This window comes from Pristis pectinata, chromosome 2 (assembly GCF_009764475.1).
Source record: "Pristis pectinata isolate sPriPec2 chromosome 2, sPriPec2.1.pri, whole genome shotgun sequence".
Lineage (NCBI taxonomy): Eukaryota > Metazoa > Chordata > Chondrichthyes > Rhinopristiformes > Pristidae > Pristis > Pristis pectinata.
The window spans coordinates 114,570,415-114,585,689 of NC_067406.1; the positions used below are offsets into that span (position 1 = coordinate 114,570,415).

A 15,275-nucleotide genomic window follows, 5' to 3' on the forward strand; every position below is an offset into this window, starting at 1 on the left:
GTGTTGGTATTTTTCCCTAGCCAAAATAATCCCTTGCAATCTCGTTTTTCTGGACCCTATGTTATTGAATCTCGAGTGACTGATCTAACATATATAATCAAAACACCAGATAGACGCAAGAAAACACAACTCTGTCACGTAAACATGCTAAAACCTTATTATGAGAGGGATTCAGTTGTGGCCTTGGTGGATGGTGAAAAGGTTGTTTCTAGAATGCCTGATGTTGATGTTGAGGAAGGCCAATTTAGACCAAATATTGTTCCATCGAAACTGAAAAACCAAAATATCATGGAGAACCTTGAAACGAAGTTGGACCATTTACAAGTTTCACAAAAACAACAGATGAGAGAATTAATTTTAAAATTTAAAAATCTGTTCCCAGATGTTCCAAACAGAACATCGATAATTACCCATGATGTTGATGTTGGGGATGCAAAACCAATCAAACAACACCCATATCGAATGAATGTGGAAAAAAGTAAACTTGTTGATCAGGAAATAAAATACATGTTGGAAAATGATATTATTAGACATTCTACTTCAAATTGGAGTTCGCCCTGTGTTATTGTACCTAAACCTGATGGAACTGTTAGATTTTGCACAGATTACAGGAAAGTGAATGCTGTAACAAAGTCAGATGCTTACCCTATTCCTAGAGTGGATGATTGCATAGACAGAGTGGGAAAGGCAAAATTTCTTACAAAGATTGACCTATTAAAAGGGTACTGGTGTGTTCCATTAACAGATAGAGGAAGGGAGATTTCAGCCTTTGTAACCCCTTCTGGATTGTATGAATACAATGTTTTGCCATTTGGAATGAAAAATGCTCCGGCAACATTTCAAAGAATGATTAATTCAGTGATTCATGGGTTAAAACATACAGATGCCTACATTGATGACTTAGTGACTGGGAATGATACATGGGAGGATCACATCTCTGCGTTAGAAAGGTTGTTTGAAAGACTTTCCAAGGCTAACCTTACAGTTAACTTGGTTAAAAGTGAATTTGGCCATGCCACTGTGACGTATCTTGGTTATGTTGTAGGTCAAGGCAAGCAAGCTCCTGTTCAGGCAAAAGTTCAAGCAATATCTGAGTTCCCTATTCCCACAGGTACGAGGACTGTTAGAAGATTTTTGGGAATGGTTGGATATTATCGAAAATTTTGTAAAAATTTTGCTGATATTGCTCTTCCCCTAACTAATCTTCTGAAGAAGGGAGTAAAGTTTGTTTGGACAGATTCTTGTCAAGAAGCATTTGAGAAGCTGAAAGCCATTTTATGCTACCATCCTGTGCTCAGAACACCTGACTTTGAAAAGCCATTTTCATTAGCAGTAGATGCCAGTGATGAAGCTGCAGGAGCTGTGTTGTTGCAGAAGGGTGACCTTGATGATATTGACCATCCTGTAGCTTACTTTTCAAAGAAATTTAATGAGCATCAAAAGAATTATTCCACCATAGAGAAAGAATTACTGTTGCTTGTTTTAGCCTTGCAACATTTCAGTGTATATGTTTGCACCGCTCAGAAACCATTGACTGTGTATACAGATCATAACCCATTGGTGTTTCTGAGCCGAGTCAAAAACAAAAACAGAAGGCTGTTAAACTGGAGTTTAATTTTGCAAGAGTTTGATCTCATGATAACTCACATTAAAGGCAAAGATAATGTGATTGCTGATTGTCTTTCCCGATGTTAAATGGGAAACATGTATCTGTACTAATCTGATAGTCTGTAGTTGTGTAGCATGATAATTATTAACATTACTAACTGTATGCGCGGTTAAAATTTTCTTGGGAAAATTTTTTTTTAGGTGGGAGGTGTTACGGACTCAGTGAAAGTCCCTTTAAGATAGAGAGTGTGTGTGTATGTGTGTGTGGGGCGTGCTTACGTCAATAGAAGATAAAGGACGTAATGACGTTGTTGAAGAAGTCAGAAGAAGAAGAAGAAGGAGAGAGAGAGAAGGGAGAGAGACACCAGCCTGCTTGTTTTCTCTATCGATGGATAGTGTGTTTCTTTTGTTGCTGGTTCGTGACATATAGCATGCAAAAATATTGAGCTAGCTGACAGAATTTCCAGGCTTAACTTCCCCCTTCTCAAATGTATGCACCATTTTGTTTTATGGTTAAGTTTGATATTGAAAAATTATTTCTATTGTGTTCCATTTTGTAATATTAAATATTGTTTATAAAATCAACCATTGTACATTGGGGATGTAATCCAAGCCAACTATTGTGTGTTTTTTAAAACATGAATTGATTATGCCCTCCTGTATTTGTTACAAATGTTTTGATGTGGCCCAAACTTGGATGGCCCATCTCTCCTTGGTCCTAGTACTGTTGGGCACAACAGTAATCTGGGTCTGTTATTTTGTGTCCTTCCTACTCTTCAGTAGCTGAGTGAACCTGAGTGGCAATTTCAATGCACAATTTGACAACTTTTACTGGGAAGAGTGTGTTCCTGATCCTGTTTAATCCATAAAGTTGGTGAGCTATAGTTTTAGTGATAGTTCAGCTCTTTTTGATTTAACATGAGCATGTAATTTTTCTTGAAATCGGTGTTTCTGCCATAAAAGGTTCTCAGTTTCATTTGGGCTAAAAGATTTTTTTTTACAATTCTCCTTCCCGATGAGAGCATAAGAAATGGGGGCAGGAGTAGGACATCCGGTTCTTTGAGCCTGCTCTGCCATTCATCAAGATCATGGCTTATCCATCTCAGCACAATCTTCCTGCACCATCCCCATATCCCTTGAATCCCTTAATGTCCAGAAATCTGTTGATCTCTATTTTGAATAAACAACAAATGAGATTCCCCAGGATAGAGAATTCCAAACTTCACCACCCTCCTTAATTGGGTAAGAGTCCTCAGTAGATGATAATTCTAGCAGATTTTGGTAGGCTGGTTAGGGTAATGGGTACAAAGCAGCACAGAGCACAATGGTGCATGTATTGTCTCTGTTATTGTTCAACTGGAGATCAGTTCCAAGGTCTGTTGAGGGCTATTCCATTCTTGGCCAAGAGCCATCAGTTCTCAGCTAATCAGTTATGCGATACTGGTTAAATTGGAGTTGGTAACAGCACCTGTATTCTGGCCTTGGAGGGCAGTGTTTCAGTTGCAGCCATGTCATTTAGGATATTACATTGGCTTGGGATGAGAGAACAAAGTTTTCATTCTTACAACTTCTTCATGGTGTGCTTTAGACACCATGATGATTCAAAAATATCATCTCAAGCCATCTTAGAGTCTGTTCAGAGTGGTAAAGTTTGGGCACACAATTCAGCACTTTAGGAAGCAACGGATCAGGTGTGTTGTTATCTGGTATGATGTCAGCATTAAAAAGGTTATACAAATCTGAGCACCAGACTTTCCTAGAATCTTCCGACTCTACAGCAATATTCCAGGTTGTCTTCTGTTCATCCAGTGCTTCCATTACTAATGTCCCTGTGACATGCAGTACCTTTTAAAGAATAACGAAGGTCATACAAGATTAGCAATCTCATTTTCCTGCGTCCTTCATTGTACCTAGATAACTATGTTGACTGTGGGAAGATTGTGGAGGGGTGTGAACAAGTGACTACTATCTGCCTGGGCACACTTCCATTACCATGCTAATTTGCTTTTCAGTTTTTATATATTAGTTTGTTGGTAACTATTAACTTAATATTAAATTTTAACTATTAACTTCACTGCCAGCTATTGCATGATATTTGTTTAACACAGCAGCAAGCATTCACTGATTCAGTATGTGGAGTTGGTAGTTGTAAGGTGACTTGGTCTGAATTTCACTTGATTTTCTGCTGTACTTTGCCAGGAGATTGGTAGGAACCCAGAAATGGTAGAAGCACTGGCATAATCTCTGGTGTAAAGTGGAAATTGTTGCCACACCATGTTATCTTTGCTTATTCTAAATACAATAACTTTCAATGGCTAGGGATAAAATTGGGCTCTGCTGTGCAAGATGGAGCATAAAAAGCAGTATTTTGCGTGATGTTCAGTGTTCCCTGGGGCCACCAAAACACAATGGCCCCCTTATATGCATTAATGAGGGGCTTGACATTTTTCCATAAATCTCCTCCTGAAATTTGAAAAGACTTGCTCAGTTTTGTTTTTTTATATATAATCTTCCATATGTGGCTTACCTACTTATCCTTAAAAAGACTGGTTGCAAGAGGAAAAAAAACTTACTTGTAAACTACCCAGACATGGAGTCAGGAAGAGCAAGTATATTTCTGCACAGACTCCACAGCAACACTTCAGGCTGCCAGCTGTTCACCACTGCCTCCATAACACATCAGAGAGGTGTGATAGGTCTTTAGGAAGCTTGACACTGCCTCAAGCACCTCAGTACCCACAACTTGAGGAAATTGTTTCAGAAGTCTAAAACCCAATTTTGATTAATCTTGACCTTGGCACTTGCAGTCACCAGTTTAAGGTCTGAAAATATTTTCATAATTTACTAAATATTAATATGATGCCGGTTCGGTTAGCGGTTAGTGTAATGCTTTACAGTGCCAGCAACCCGGGTTCAATTCTAGCCGCTGTCTGTAAGGAGTTTGTACGTTCTCCCCGTGTCTGCGTGGGTTTCCTCCGGGTGCTCCAGTTTCCTCCCACGTTCCAAAGATGTACGGGTTAGGAAGCTGTGGTCATGCTATGTAGGTGTCGGAAGCGTGGTGACACTTGTGAGCTGCCCCCAGAACACTCAACGCGAAAAGATGCATTTCACTGTGTGTTTCGATGTACATGTGACTAATAAAGATAATAAAGGTTCAAATCCCTTTATCATTCTTTTTTTGGCAACAGATACCCATTGAAAGAATTAATGGAATCTCATTTATTGCCTGCCTTTGTTGTGGATCAATAGCAAGTCAAATTCTAGTCCAGCATCAATTTAATCAACTAGATTGAATATTAATCCTAAAATTGGCCTTTTGTTATACTTTTCACAAATGCTAAAGAGGTTGCAAGAGCTAATTTTGTTAAATCGCCAGTGCTGTGATTCTGCATGAAAACCCATTGTTTTCTATTCTGAGGCAAGCTGTCCAAAAGAATAGTTACACAATCCCATTCAATCCATTATAATGGTAATTTTTGTTTTAAATGATTGGAATCCACTCCATGCATTGATTACGGAGAAGTACCATTGATGTCCCCTTTTATGTTTTGCATTTCTTACATCAAGTATTAGCTAATGTAAATGATCTGTCAGTGCTTTTGGAGGCTCCTAATCTCTCCTGAGGTAACGTTGCCAAGGAAAAGTGCTGCTCATTGGTATTGGTTTATTATTGTCGCTTGTACCGAGGTACAGTGGAAAAACTTGTCTTGCATACCGATCGTACAGGTCAATTTATTACATAGTGCAGTTACATTGAGTTAGTACAGAGTGCATTGAGGTAGTACAGTTAAAAACAATAACAGTATAGAGTAAGATGTCACAGCTACAGAGGAAGTGCAGTGCGGGTAGACAATAAGGTGCAAGGTCATAACGAGGCAGATTGTGAAATCGAGTCCATCTCATCATATAAGGGAACCATTCAATAGTCTTACCATAGTGGGATAGAAGCTGTCCTTGAGCCTGGTGGTATGTGCCCTCAGGCTCCTGTATCTTCTGCCTAATGGGAGAAGAGAGAATGAGCCAGGTGGGTGGGGTCTTTGATTATGCTGGCTGCTTCACTAAGGCAGCGAGAGGTAAAGACAGAGTCCATGGAGGGGAGGCTGGTTTCTGTGACGCGCTGGGCTTTGTCCACAACTCTTCGCAGTTTCTTGTGGTTCCTGGGCAGAGCAGTTGTCATACCAAGCTGTGATGCATCCAGATAGGATGCTTTCTGTGGTGCAACAATAAAAGTTGATGAGTGTCAAAGGGGACATACTGAATTTCTTTAGCCTCCTGAGGAAGTAGAGCAGCTGGTGAGCTTTCTTGGCCGTGGTGTCAACGTGATTGGACCAGGACAGGCTATTGGTGATGTTCACTCCAAGGAACTTGAAGCTCTTAGCTCTCTCGAACTCAGCACCATTGATGTAGACAGGTGCATGTATACTGCCCCTAAAGCTAACTGACTCTCCCCAATGAAACTTGCAATAAATTTTCAGACTTTGCAATTTGCTGCCTTATCTGATCAGCCTACTTTTTGCAAAGTTCCCAGGTGGATGGATACAGTCACATGACTTTGCATTAGCTGTGTGTACGGTCTCTTTAGGGTCATAATCATAACTTTTGTATGGCCATTCTGTGTTTCCGGATCCACCCCACAGTATGACTGAGTACTTTGCACCTTAGCAGTTTCAAGAAGTATGGAAATGGTTTTTCTTCCTTCTTTCATGTAGGAATGTTGTGGGGATTGTTAGTGACCATTCTTCATATTGTCGTGCATTGCTTGGAGTGCACTATACCTATCAGGAGCAACACATAAAAGAGCTGGAGGAACTCAGCAGGTCAGGCAGCATCCATGGAGGGAAATGAACAGTCGACGTTTTGGGTCGAGATCCTTCATCAGGACTGGAAAGAAAGAGGGGAGATGGTCAGTCTATAAAGATGGGGGGGGAAGGGGTGGAGCAAGAGCTGGTGGGTGATAGGTGGATCCAGGTGAGGGGGTGGGGGGTGATTGGCAGATGAAGGGAGGGGAGAGTGGGAATGATGTAAGAAGCTGGGAGCTGATGGGTAGAAGTGACAAAGGGCTGAAGGAGATGGAATCTGATAGGAGAGGACAGTGGAACATGGAATAAAGGGAAGGAGGTGATGAGGGGAATGGGTGGGAGGAATGTGTGGGTGATGGGCAGATCGAGAGGGCCGTGGAGGGGAAAGAGATGGGGTGATGGGGGCTAGTGGAATAAGGGAAAACGGGGACAGAGCGGAGTGGTTCATAGAGTCTTAGAGCAATACAGCACGGATGCAGGCCCTTTGACCCAACGAGTCCATGCCAACCACAGGGCCACCCAACTAGTCCCAATTTCCTGCATTCAGTCCATATCCCTGTAAGCCCTGCCCCTCCATGTACCTATTCAAGTGCTTCTTAAATGATACTATTGTACCTCACCTGTAGCACACTGGCCTTCATCAGTCAGAGCATTGAGTACAGGAGTTGGGACATTATGTTGCAGTTATAAAGTTGTTGGTGAGGCCGCACTTGGAGTACTGTGTACAATTTTGTTCATCCTGTCATAGGAAAGACGTGCTTAAACTGAAAAAAGTGCCTTCCTGGCAGCTTGTTCCATACACTCACCACCCTCTGCTTGAAAAAGTTGCCCCTCAGTTCCCTTTTAAGATATTTCTATAAGGTCGCCCCTCATTCTCCTATGTTCCAAGGAATAAAGACCTAGTCTGGCCAACCTCTCCCCATAACTCAGGCCCTCTAGTCCTGGCAACATCCTCGTGAATCTTTTCTGCACTCTTTCCAGTTTAACCACATCTTTCCCATAACAGGGTGACCAAAACTGTACACAATACTCCAAGTGCAGCCTCACCAACAACTTGTATAACTGCAACATAATGTCCCAACTCCTGTACTCAGTGCCCTGACTGATGAAGGCCAGTGTGCTAAATGCCTTTTTCACCACCCTGCCTACCTGTGACGCCGCTTTCAACAAACTATGCACTTGTACTCCCTCTGTTCCATTACACTCCCTAGTGTCCTACCATGGTTAGCAGAAGTTAGGGAAATTGATGTTCATTCTGTCAGGTTGGAGACTGCCAAGGCAGAATATGAGGTGCTGTTTCTCTAATCTGCATCTAGCCTCAACTTGGCAGTAGAGGAGGCCGCGGACAGACATGTCGATGTTGTAATGGGAAGTGGAATTAAAATGGCTGGCCACCGGGAGATCCTGGCAGGGATAGTGGACGGAGTGAAGGTGCTTAATGAAGCAATCCCCCAATCTGCATTGGGTATAATTATCAGACTGTCTTTGGGCAGTTAAGACGGCACAGTTTAGAAATATATTATGAAAATTTTGGCAGATTTCTGCCTAAGGGCTTTCCTTGACAAATGTCAGTCTCAAGGTGCTGCTACTGCATGTTTTAAATTAACTTGAGTTCCAAATGGGAGCAGAACAAAGAAGGTATTGGTTTATTATTGTCACATGCACCGAGGTATTGGTATTAGTAGTGGTTTATTATTGTCACTTGTACCGAGATACAGTGAAAAGCTTTTGTTTGTGTGCCATCTGGACAGATCGTTCCATACATAAGTACATCAAGGTAGCAAAGAGCAAAACAGAATGCGGAATATAGTGTTATAGTTACAGAAAATGTGCAGCGCAGGTAGACAGATAAAGTGCAGAATCATGACGTGGTAGATTGAGAGATCAAGAGTTCAAGTTTTAGCATATGAGAGGTCTGTTCAAGAGTCTGATAACAGTGGGATAGAAGCTGAACTTGAGCTGGTGGTATGTGCTCTCAAACTTTTGTATCTTCTGCCTCAGAAGAAATGTTTAAAAACAGAAAATGCAGGAAATACTTTATAGTTCAGAGAGCATGTTAAGAGAGGAATAGTTAGTGGGCCAGATGGTGTTTGATCTGACCTGCCATCTGTGCTTGACCCAGGTGGTAATTCTGTAGCAACATTTGCTTCTAGTGGCACTTGTGGGTTGACCCATTCTGGATGCTTCCAATCCAGAATAAAATACATTTAAAAAATCAAGTGTAAACACATTATTTCTCTTTGGATGTATGCTTTAATTAATAGTAAAGAAAAATAAACAAAAGCTTGTCTTTTAATAGCCAGTCATTTGATTCAAATGAACGTTAAGTACTGCTTGTGTGCCAGTCATTCCACTGGTGGGTCTGGTGGTGAAGCAGGAGGTCGATGTGCCAACACCTGATCTACAGTGTGGTCATTACCTTTCTGCTGCGGTATGTAGAGGATGGAAGTTGCAGATACAGTGAACAGCGGAGGGCAGGTGACTGGTGGTTCTCCATGGAACTGTCGCCAACAACTGTTTGTGGTCGGTGACCTCACATCAGATCTGGAAAAGGTTAGAGGAGAGGAAAGAGGATCAGTGATAAGGCTGAGTACTGAAGTGGTTAAAAAGCCAAAGGACATGGGAATGAAACGAAAGTTGTGTACAGTGGTGATGCAAGTGGGAATTGCAGTATTATCTTAAGTTGGTGAACTCAATATTGAATCCAACAAGCTGGAATGTACCTGAGTGAATGGTGGTGTACTGTTTTTCGATCTCATGCTGAGATGATCCATGGCACAGTGTTGGATTGGGCCTAGAGAATCAACTGGTGGCAACCAGGACCTAGGGATGTTCAGCAAAGTGGTCACCCATGGTTTCCCTGTGTAAAGCGGCAAATGCCAACTCAATTACTTTAATTGCTACTTCACCTGAAAGAAATGTTTGGAGCTGCATTGCTCTGGAGGTGTTGTCTTCCCTGTGTTTGCACTGATAGGTGTCACAGGTAAGTGGCAGGGTGGGTAGCGGTCCATGGTGTTGGGGAAAGGACAATCCCTTTAGAGCAATGCAGGAGGAGGGGAAGTGTGTTTACTTGTGGCATCGTGCAGATGTTTGTCATTTGAATATGGCTGCTGGTAGGCTGGAGGGTGATCGTGAGGGGAACAATCATGTGGTTTGTGAGGGAGGAGAATGGGCCAGGGCAGTATAGAAAATGGAATGTACATGGCTCAGGGGCTTGTGAACCACATTTGAGTCAGGGGGTGAGGACTGAGCAGGGATAGTCCTTGGTTGAGGAAGGAAGAAGTTAACCTGGAAGCACTGGTATGGAAGATGGCATCATCAGAACAAATAAGACAGAGACACGGGGAGAGATTAGAGACCTTACAGAATGCAGGGTGGAAGGAAATAGAGTCAAGGTAGTCATGAAAGTCGATAGGTTTAGAGTAGATATTGGTCAGTAGTCTGCCCCAGAAATGCAGATATAGCAATCTGGGGAAAGAAGAATAGATTTGGTGATAAATTATGTAAAGAGAAGGTAAGGTTGAAAATTGGAATCAAAGTAGATGAAATGTTCCAGTTCAGAGTGAGAGCAAGGGGAGGCACCAGTTTTAATGTATGGAGAAAGGGGGAAGGAGGAGACCTAAGCAGAACAAAGAATGTTCTACATACCCCATGAAAAGACAGGCTCATTAGAAACCATACAGGTTTCCATAGCAACACCCTTTCCTTGGAAGATGCCCTTTTTATGTTATTCATATTTGGGTTGAATCACCTTGTTGACAATAAAATTGTCCATGTTAATAGTAAAAAGGATCAGCCTCTTTGAGGCCAAATCCAAACTGAGAGTCCAAAGCCAAATTTGCAATTGGAAATTATTTATTTTGCATCTCTACTATTTTTGTTACAGGCAAGAAGTGACATTACAATCCAATAGAATTACACTGCCTCCAGTGACCAGGACTTCCGACAATTTATTCTGAAAGATTACCTGTAAATGGACTCTTGGCTTCAGAGACAATATAAAGGATATGTTAGTGGTAAACATAAAGTTGTGATTTATGACTAATTAGGGGGCTTGGATTTTGCAGGTATCTAATACCATGTAATCACATGATGTTGAGCCAGCGTCAGGCAGTGAGGGAGAGAGACTGCTACTCCGTGTCTGCTGCCAAACTGCTTGCCTTGATGCCAGCCTGCTGTAACTCTGGCATCACCCTCATCCAAGGACAACCAGAGGGTGAAAACATCCTGGAATCAACGGTCTCTGATCCATCTCACACAATCACGGCAGGTATGGGTTTTTTGTTTGGTGTTTTGTTTCATTTCATCTCCTGCAGTTGAAAGTTGTAGAGTACCTTTGTGTCCATTAATAGTACCAGGGGTTTGACTTCAAGTAATCAGGAGGAGGTTTCTTTGCCTATATTAGATCTGTAACTATGAGACTTCATGGTATCTGGATTCAATAGTGAGGACTCTCTGGGCTACTCCCTCCCCTGTATACACCACTGTGCTGCCACCTCTGCTAGGTCTGTTTCCCCAGTAGAACAGGATATATCCAGGACTTGTGATGGAGTCTGGCACATTTTTACAAGTATAATCCTGCGAGTTCAATTATGTCAGGCTGTCGCTAAAGTAGTCCCTGGGACATCTCTCCAAATTTAGACATTGGTTCCCAGACGTCTGTGTCGACGACTTTGCAAAGTCGACTATGCTGGGAGTGACTTTGCTATGTGTGAGTTTGGTACCAAGGTTAATACCAGGTTGTCCATCTAGTCTTATCCTCCTCCTGTTTTAACTTGACCATCATAATGAACCTTTGATAGGATTATACTTACAAACAATGTGCCAGACTCCTCCATCGCAGTTCCTGGATAGATCCTATCCTACTGTGGAGACAGACCTACCAGAGTTGGCAGCACAGAGTGGCTTGTTAGTCCATTTCAAGGGGCAGTTGAGTCAGGGAGTCACACAAGTGCTGGACAGGGTAACAGCACCAGATTTTGTCCCCTGAAGGACATTAGTGAACTAGATTGTTTTTTTAAACAATGATGCTATAATTCTGTGCTTGCCACCAGAAAGATGAGTTTCATCATAAGTTTTAAGAAATAAGATTATCTTTAACTGAATATAAATTCCACAGTTGTCATGGTGGGATTTGAACATACATCTCTGGGTTGCTAGCCCCGGTCCTTGGGTTACTCGTCCAGCCATCACCCTATCTAATCATTAGGTTATGATAACTTATTCTGTGTATCTATCAATGATAAGCTAACCCATCATTTTCTAGAAGGTAAAGAATAAAACTTGATATATTATTGAAAAGATGCAGGATCTCATTCGGGAAGCTAGGATTGATGGGATTACATTGTGAACTGGCATAGAACCAATGGGCCAAATAGCCTCCTTCATTGTTGTATGTATCTATTTAGTTTCTATTTAGTTTTTTTATAAGTGATGATGATCCCAGCACGTGTTCTTGCAGCAAACCATTTCCCACTTTTTTCAGTCCATCAGCCATGCTAGTCCCTGTTTTTTTTCTTTCTTTTAACAATCCGTTGTGCTGTCAAGTGTAGAAAAATGCCTAAAATTGGAAAATATTTAGACGCAAGTACAGTTGAGATCCCAGAGGCTGGAAACTTGTGCTCACATGAGTAGCTCACCTACTTTCAGGGAAGTAGGTGAAAAATATGAACTTCATTCATATATAAATCATGTGGCTCCTTTATCACCCAGGTGCCCCTCATAATATTAACTTTAATCTTATTTTGTCTCAGGCTCTGAAGGAATGGTAGCATGCGCAGAAATCCCAGGGGATTGGGACAGACTCCGAAAACCACTGGATATCAGTTACTTGCAGTACCTGTGGGAGGCTCGGGTTAACATTACTGCCTGCATGAGAAAATGTAAAGTGTGGTCTGCACCTTATGATGGTGAAAATCCGGATCCTGAACTTTTTTCTCCTGTATTGTCAGAGGGCACCAGCAAACTCAGTAGCAAAACACCAGCTAAGAGCCAGCACAATTCTGTCGTCAGGAGGACCAGGTCAAAGACCAGTTCCATCAGGGAGAAGATGCAGCTGGAGTTAGAATGGGATGACAGCTACGATACTGGAATGTCTCCTGGGTCTGATGAAGGTTCTCTACAGCCTTATTTACCTATTAAGCAAGGAACTGTGAACGATGCACAACCAGCTGATCCTCCCAAACACATTCAGGAGATGAAGAAAAGTGCATTAATGCTTATTAGAGGGTCCTACGTTGAGGAATCAGATTTCCATGATGATGTCATGGTTTATAGACTCTGTGCCGAAAAGGATGCTCAGGATAATGTTGAAAGTAATGCTAAAAAGGTAAAAGCACCAGCTTCTGAGAGGAGCACAGATCAGAAGGCACAGTTGAGCAACGGGCCGGTGAATCGGACAATGCAGAGCACATCAAGGAGCACGGTTTCTGAGAAACAAAACACTGGGAGTACCCGCACTGAGCAGGGCACAGAAATGGAGCATTCTGGACAGGGACCTGCCCAAGGAGATCAGAACAAGGAAGATGGATTGAGCACCGAGTCCAAAGGCTCCAACCAGCACACGCTGAGCATGGAGACTGAAGACTTCCTTTCTCAGTATCATGATCTTCTTGCAGAACTAAACTATAATCCGAATGAATTGGTTGCATTGAACCAAAACTCTTCTGAACCCAGCACTCCTACAGAGGATGAAGATGATTTTGAGAAGTTCACTGTGGCCCCACATTCTGACAATCTAACTTTTCCATTTGGTCCGAAAGTTCACTTAATGTATTCCAATAATCCAGCAAGGATACATGGAGCTCCATTCACAGGTATGTTGACTTACAGAAAGGAGTTGCTGAATTTGGGTATCATAAATCTAGCAGCCAACATTAGGGAGAGGTCATTTCAGTAACACTATGAGTTAGTGAGGCTGTCAGCTTTGGTTGTGGCACTCTTATCTTGCGGAGTTGTGGATTCAAGCCCCAAGCCATTGAACACCTACACTGTTGACTTGAAAACAAAACCTTGATTGACATTTCAGTATAATAATAAGGGAATCCTATACTGTCTGAGCCATTAAAGGGGGGAGGGGGACTGTATTGGAAATGGATGTAAAAGATCCTTGAACAGATAATCCTTGCTGTTTGTGGAATGTTACTGTTGTCATGAACCAGCAACAAAAGAAACACACTGAGCATGATTCAGTGTTAAAAACTATTTTATTAATCACTACTTATGATAATACGTAAAATAAAAGTAAAAATGTTAGTATGTTAGACTTCAAAAATGTTAAACCTCGAACGTTAACCCCAAAAACTAAACTCTTCGTGTGTGTGTGTGTGTGTGTGTGTGTGTGTGTGTGTGTGTGTGTGTGTGTGTGTGTGTGGCATAGTCCAAAACTCCCAGTTCAGGAATGGTTCTTAAAGTTCAGTTCCGCAAGCCATAAGGTGAAACATGAGCAAGGGCTTCTTCAACAACCACCGTTGTCTGAAGATAAGACGTAGACGTAGAGAAACATAGAGTAAATACGAAATCCAAATGTTCCAGCGACACTTCAGTGTTTACTCGGTAGTGACTTCCTCACCCCGAAAAGCATCCGAATCGTGGTCGTCCACACACCTGTTTCCTTCTACAGGTCAGCAACAAAGTGAACTCCACTGGATTACTTCCAACTTCCATACATGGATTTCAGTGGCAGACACAGTTATTGTTTCTCATCCATCGATAGAGAAAACTAGCAGGCTGGTGTCTCTCTCCCTTCTCTCTCTCTCTCTCCTTCTTCTTCTTCAACAACGTAATTACGTCCTTTATCTTCTATTGACGTAAGCACGTCCCACACACACATACACACACACTCTCTATCTTAAAGGGACTTTCACTGAGTCCGTAACACTGTGCACAAATCTGCTGTCAAGTTCCCTATGTTAAAACAGTGACAATAGTTAATAGGTTGTAAACTGCTTCATGATGCCCTGAGACATGCATTTCATTTATTTCTTAACACTTATTAACCCAGAGGCCAGATATAGCTCAAATCTGGGAAAATGATCTCAAAATGCTCAAATGAAATTCTGTGGTTTCCCAGCAGTTAACTTACATGGTTCAGAATCAAGAGATAAATGTTAAAAGCAAATTGAGAAACAATATCACAGAATAGCAATGTGAATTTTTTTGGAGAAGAGTGTGTTCTCATCTGTCACAGTTTTTATTTTAAATACAAATTGAGAAGTCGATCTATAATGTTCTTAAGTACAGCCGAGAACTTGAACTGTTTGTCGAGCAGATACTTTCAAATAATATTCTTTAGTATTATGTATTGCAGTGTATGTACTAAGAGAACACATCAGATAAGTTAGGACCATCTGCTTTTTCCAGCCTCGCTTGGTGTGTTAGGATAACTTAACTAAGTTATTGTGCATCAGGAATTCTCAAAATGCCTCAACCAATGGGTGAATAACTTGTTTTGTAGAAAAAGACTGAACTGTGCACAGCAAGATCCCAGGCACCATAATAAACAACAATTATTCTAGTGTACAACAGACTCAGTAGCTCTGGCAGCATCTATGTCGAAAGAAGCATTTAATATTTCAGGTTGATGGCCTGTTACGTTCTGATTAAAAGTCATTAACCTAAAATGTTAACTCTGTTTCTCTCTCTCTAGAAGCCCCCTAACTTGCTGAGTATTTCCAGCATTTTCTGTTTATTTTTTTCAGATTTCCAGCATCCACATCATTTTGCTTTTCAATCTGTTGTTTTTTGGCTACTGGATACATATTAGTGAGGATACCTAGAGAACTCCTCGTTTTTTGTTGTACAATGCCATCAGATCCACTAGGACCACTAGAGAAGGCAGACAGTGCCTTTCATACAAGGATGGTGTTT

General features: G+C 41.6%; 1 protein-coding gene across 6 annotated transcripts in view; it reads left to right on the forward strand.

The window, feature by feature from the left end:
- The window catches only part of fhip1aa (FHF complex subunit HOOK interacting protein 1Aa), a 132,200-nt gene that overhangs the window by 99,861 nt on the left and 17,064 nt on the right, over positions 1-15,275 (forward strand). For all 6 annotated transcript variants that reach the window (XM_052010118.1, XM_052010117.1, XM_052010119.1 and 3 more), the window contains 2 exons: positions 10,475-10,677; positions 12,161-13,222. In XM_052010118.1, the coding sequence (XP_051866078.1) occupies positions 10,475-10,677; positions 12,161-13,222 (1,265 nt within the window). The remainder of the gene's footprint in view (positions 1-10,474; positions 10,678-12,160; positions 13,223-15,275) is intronic.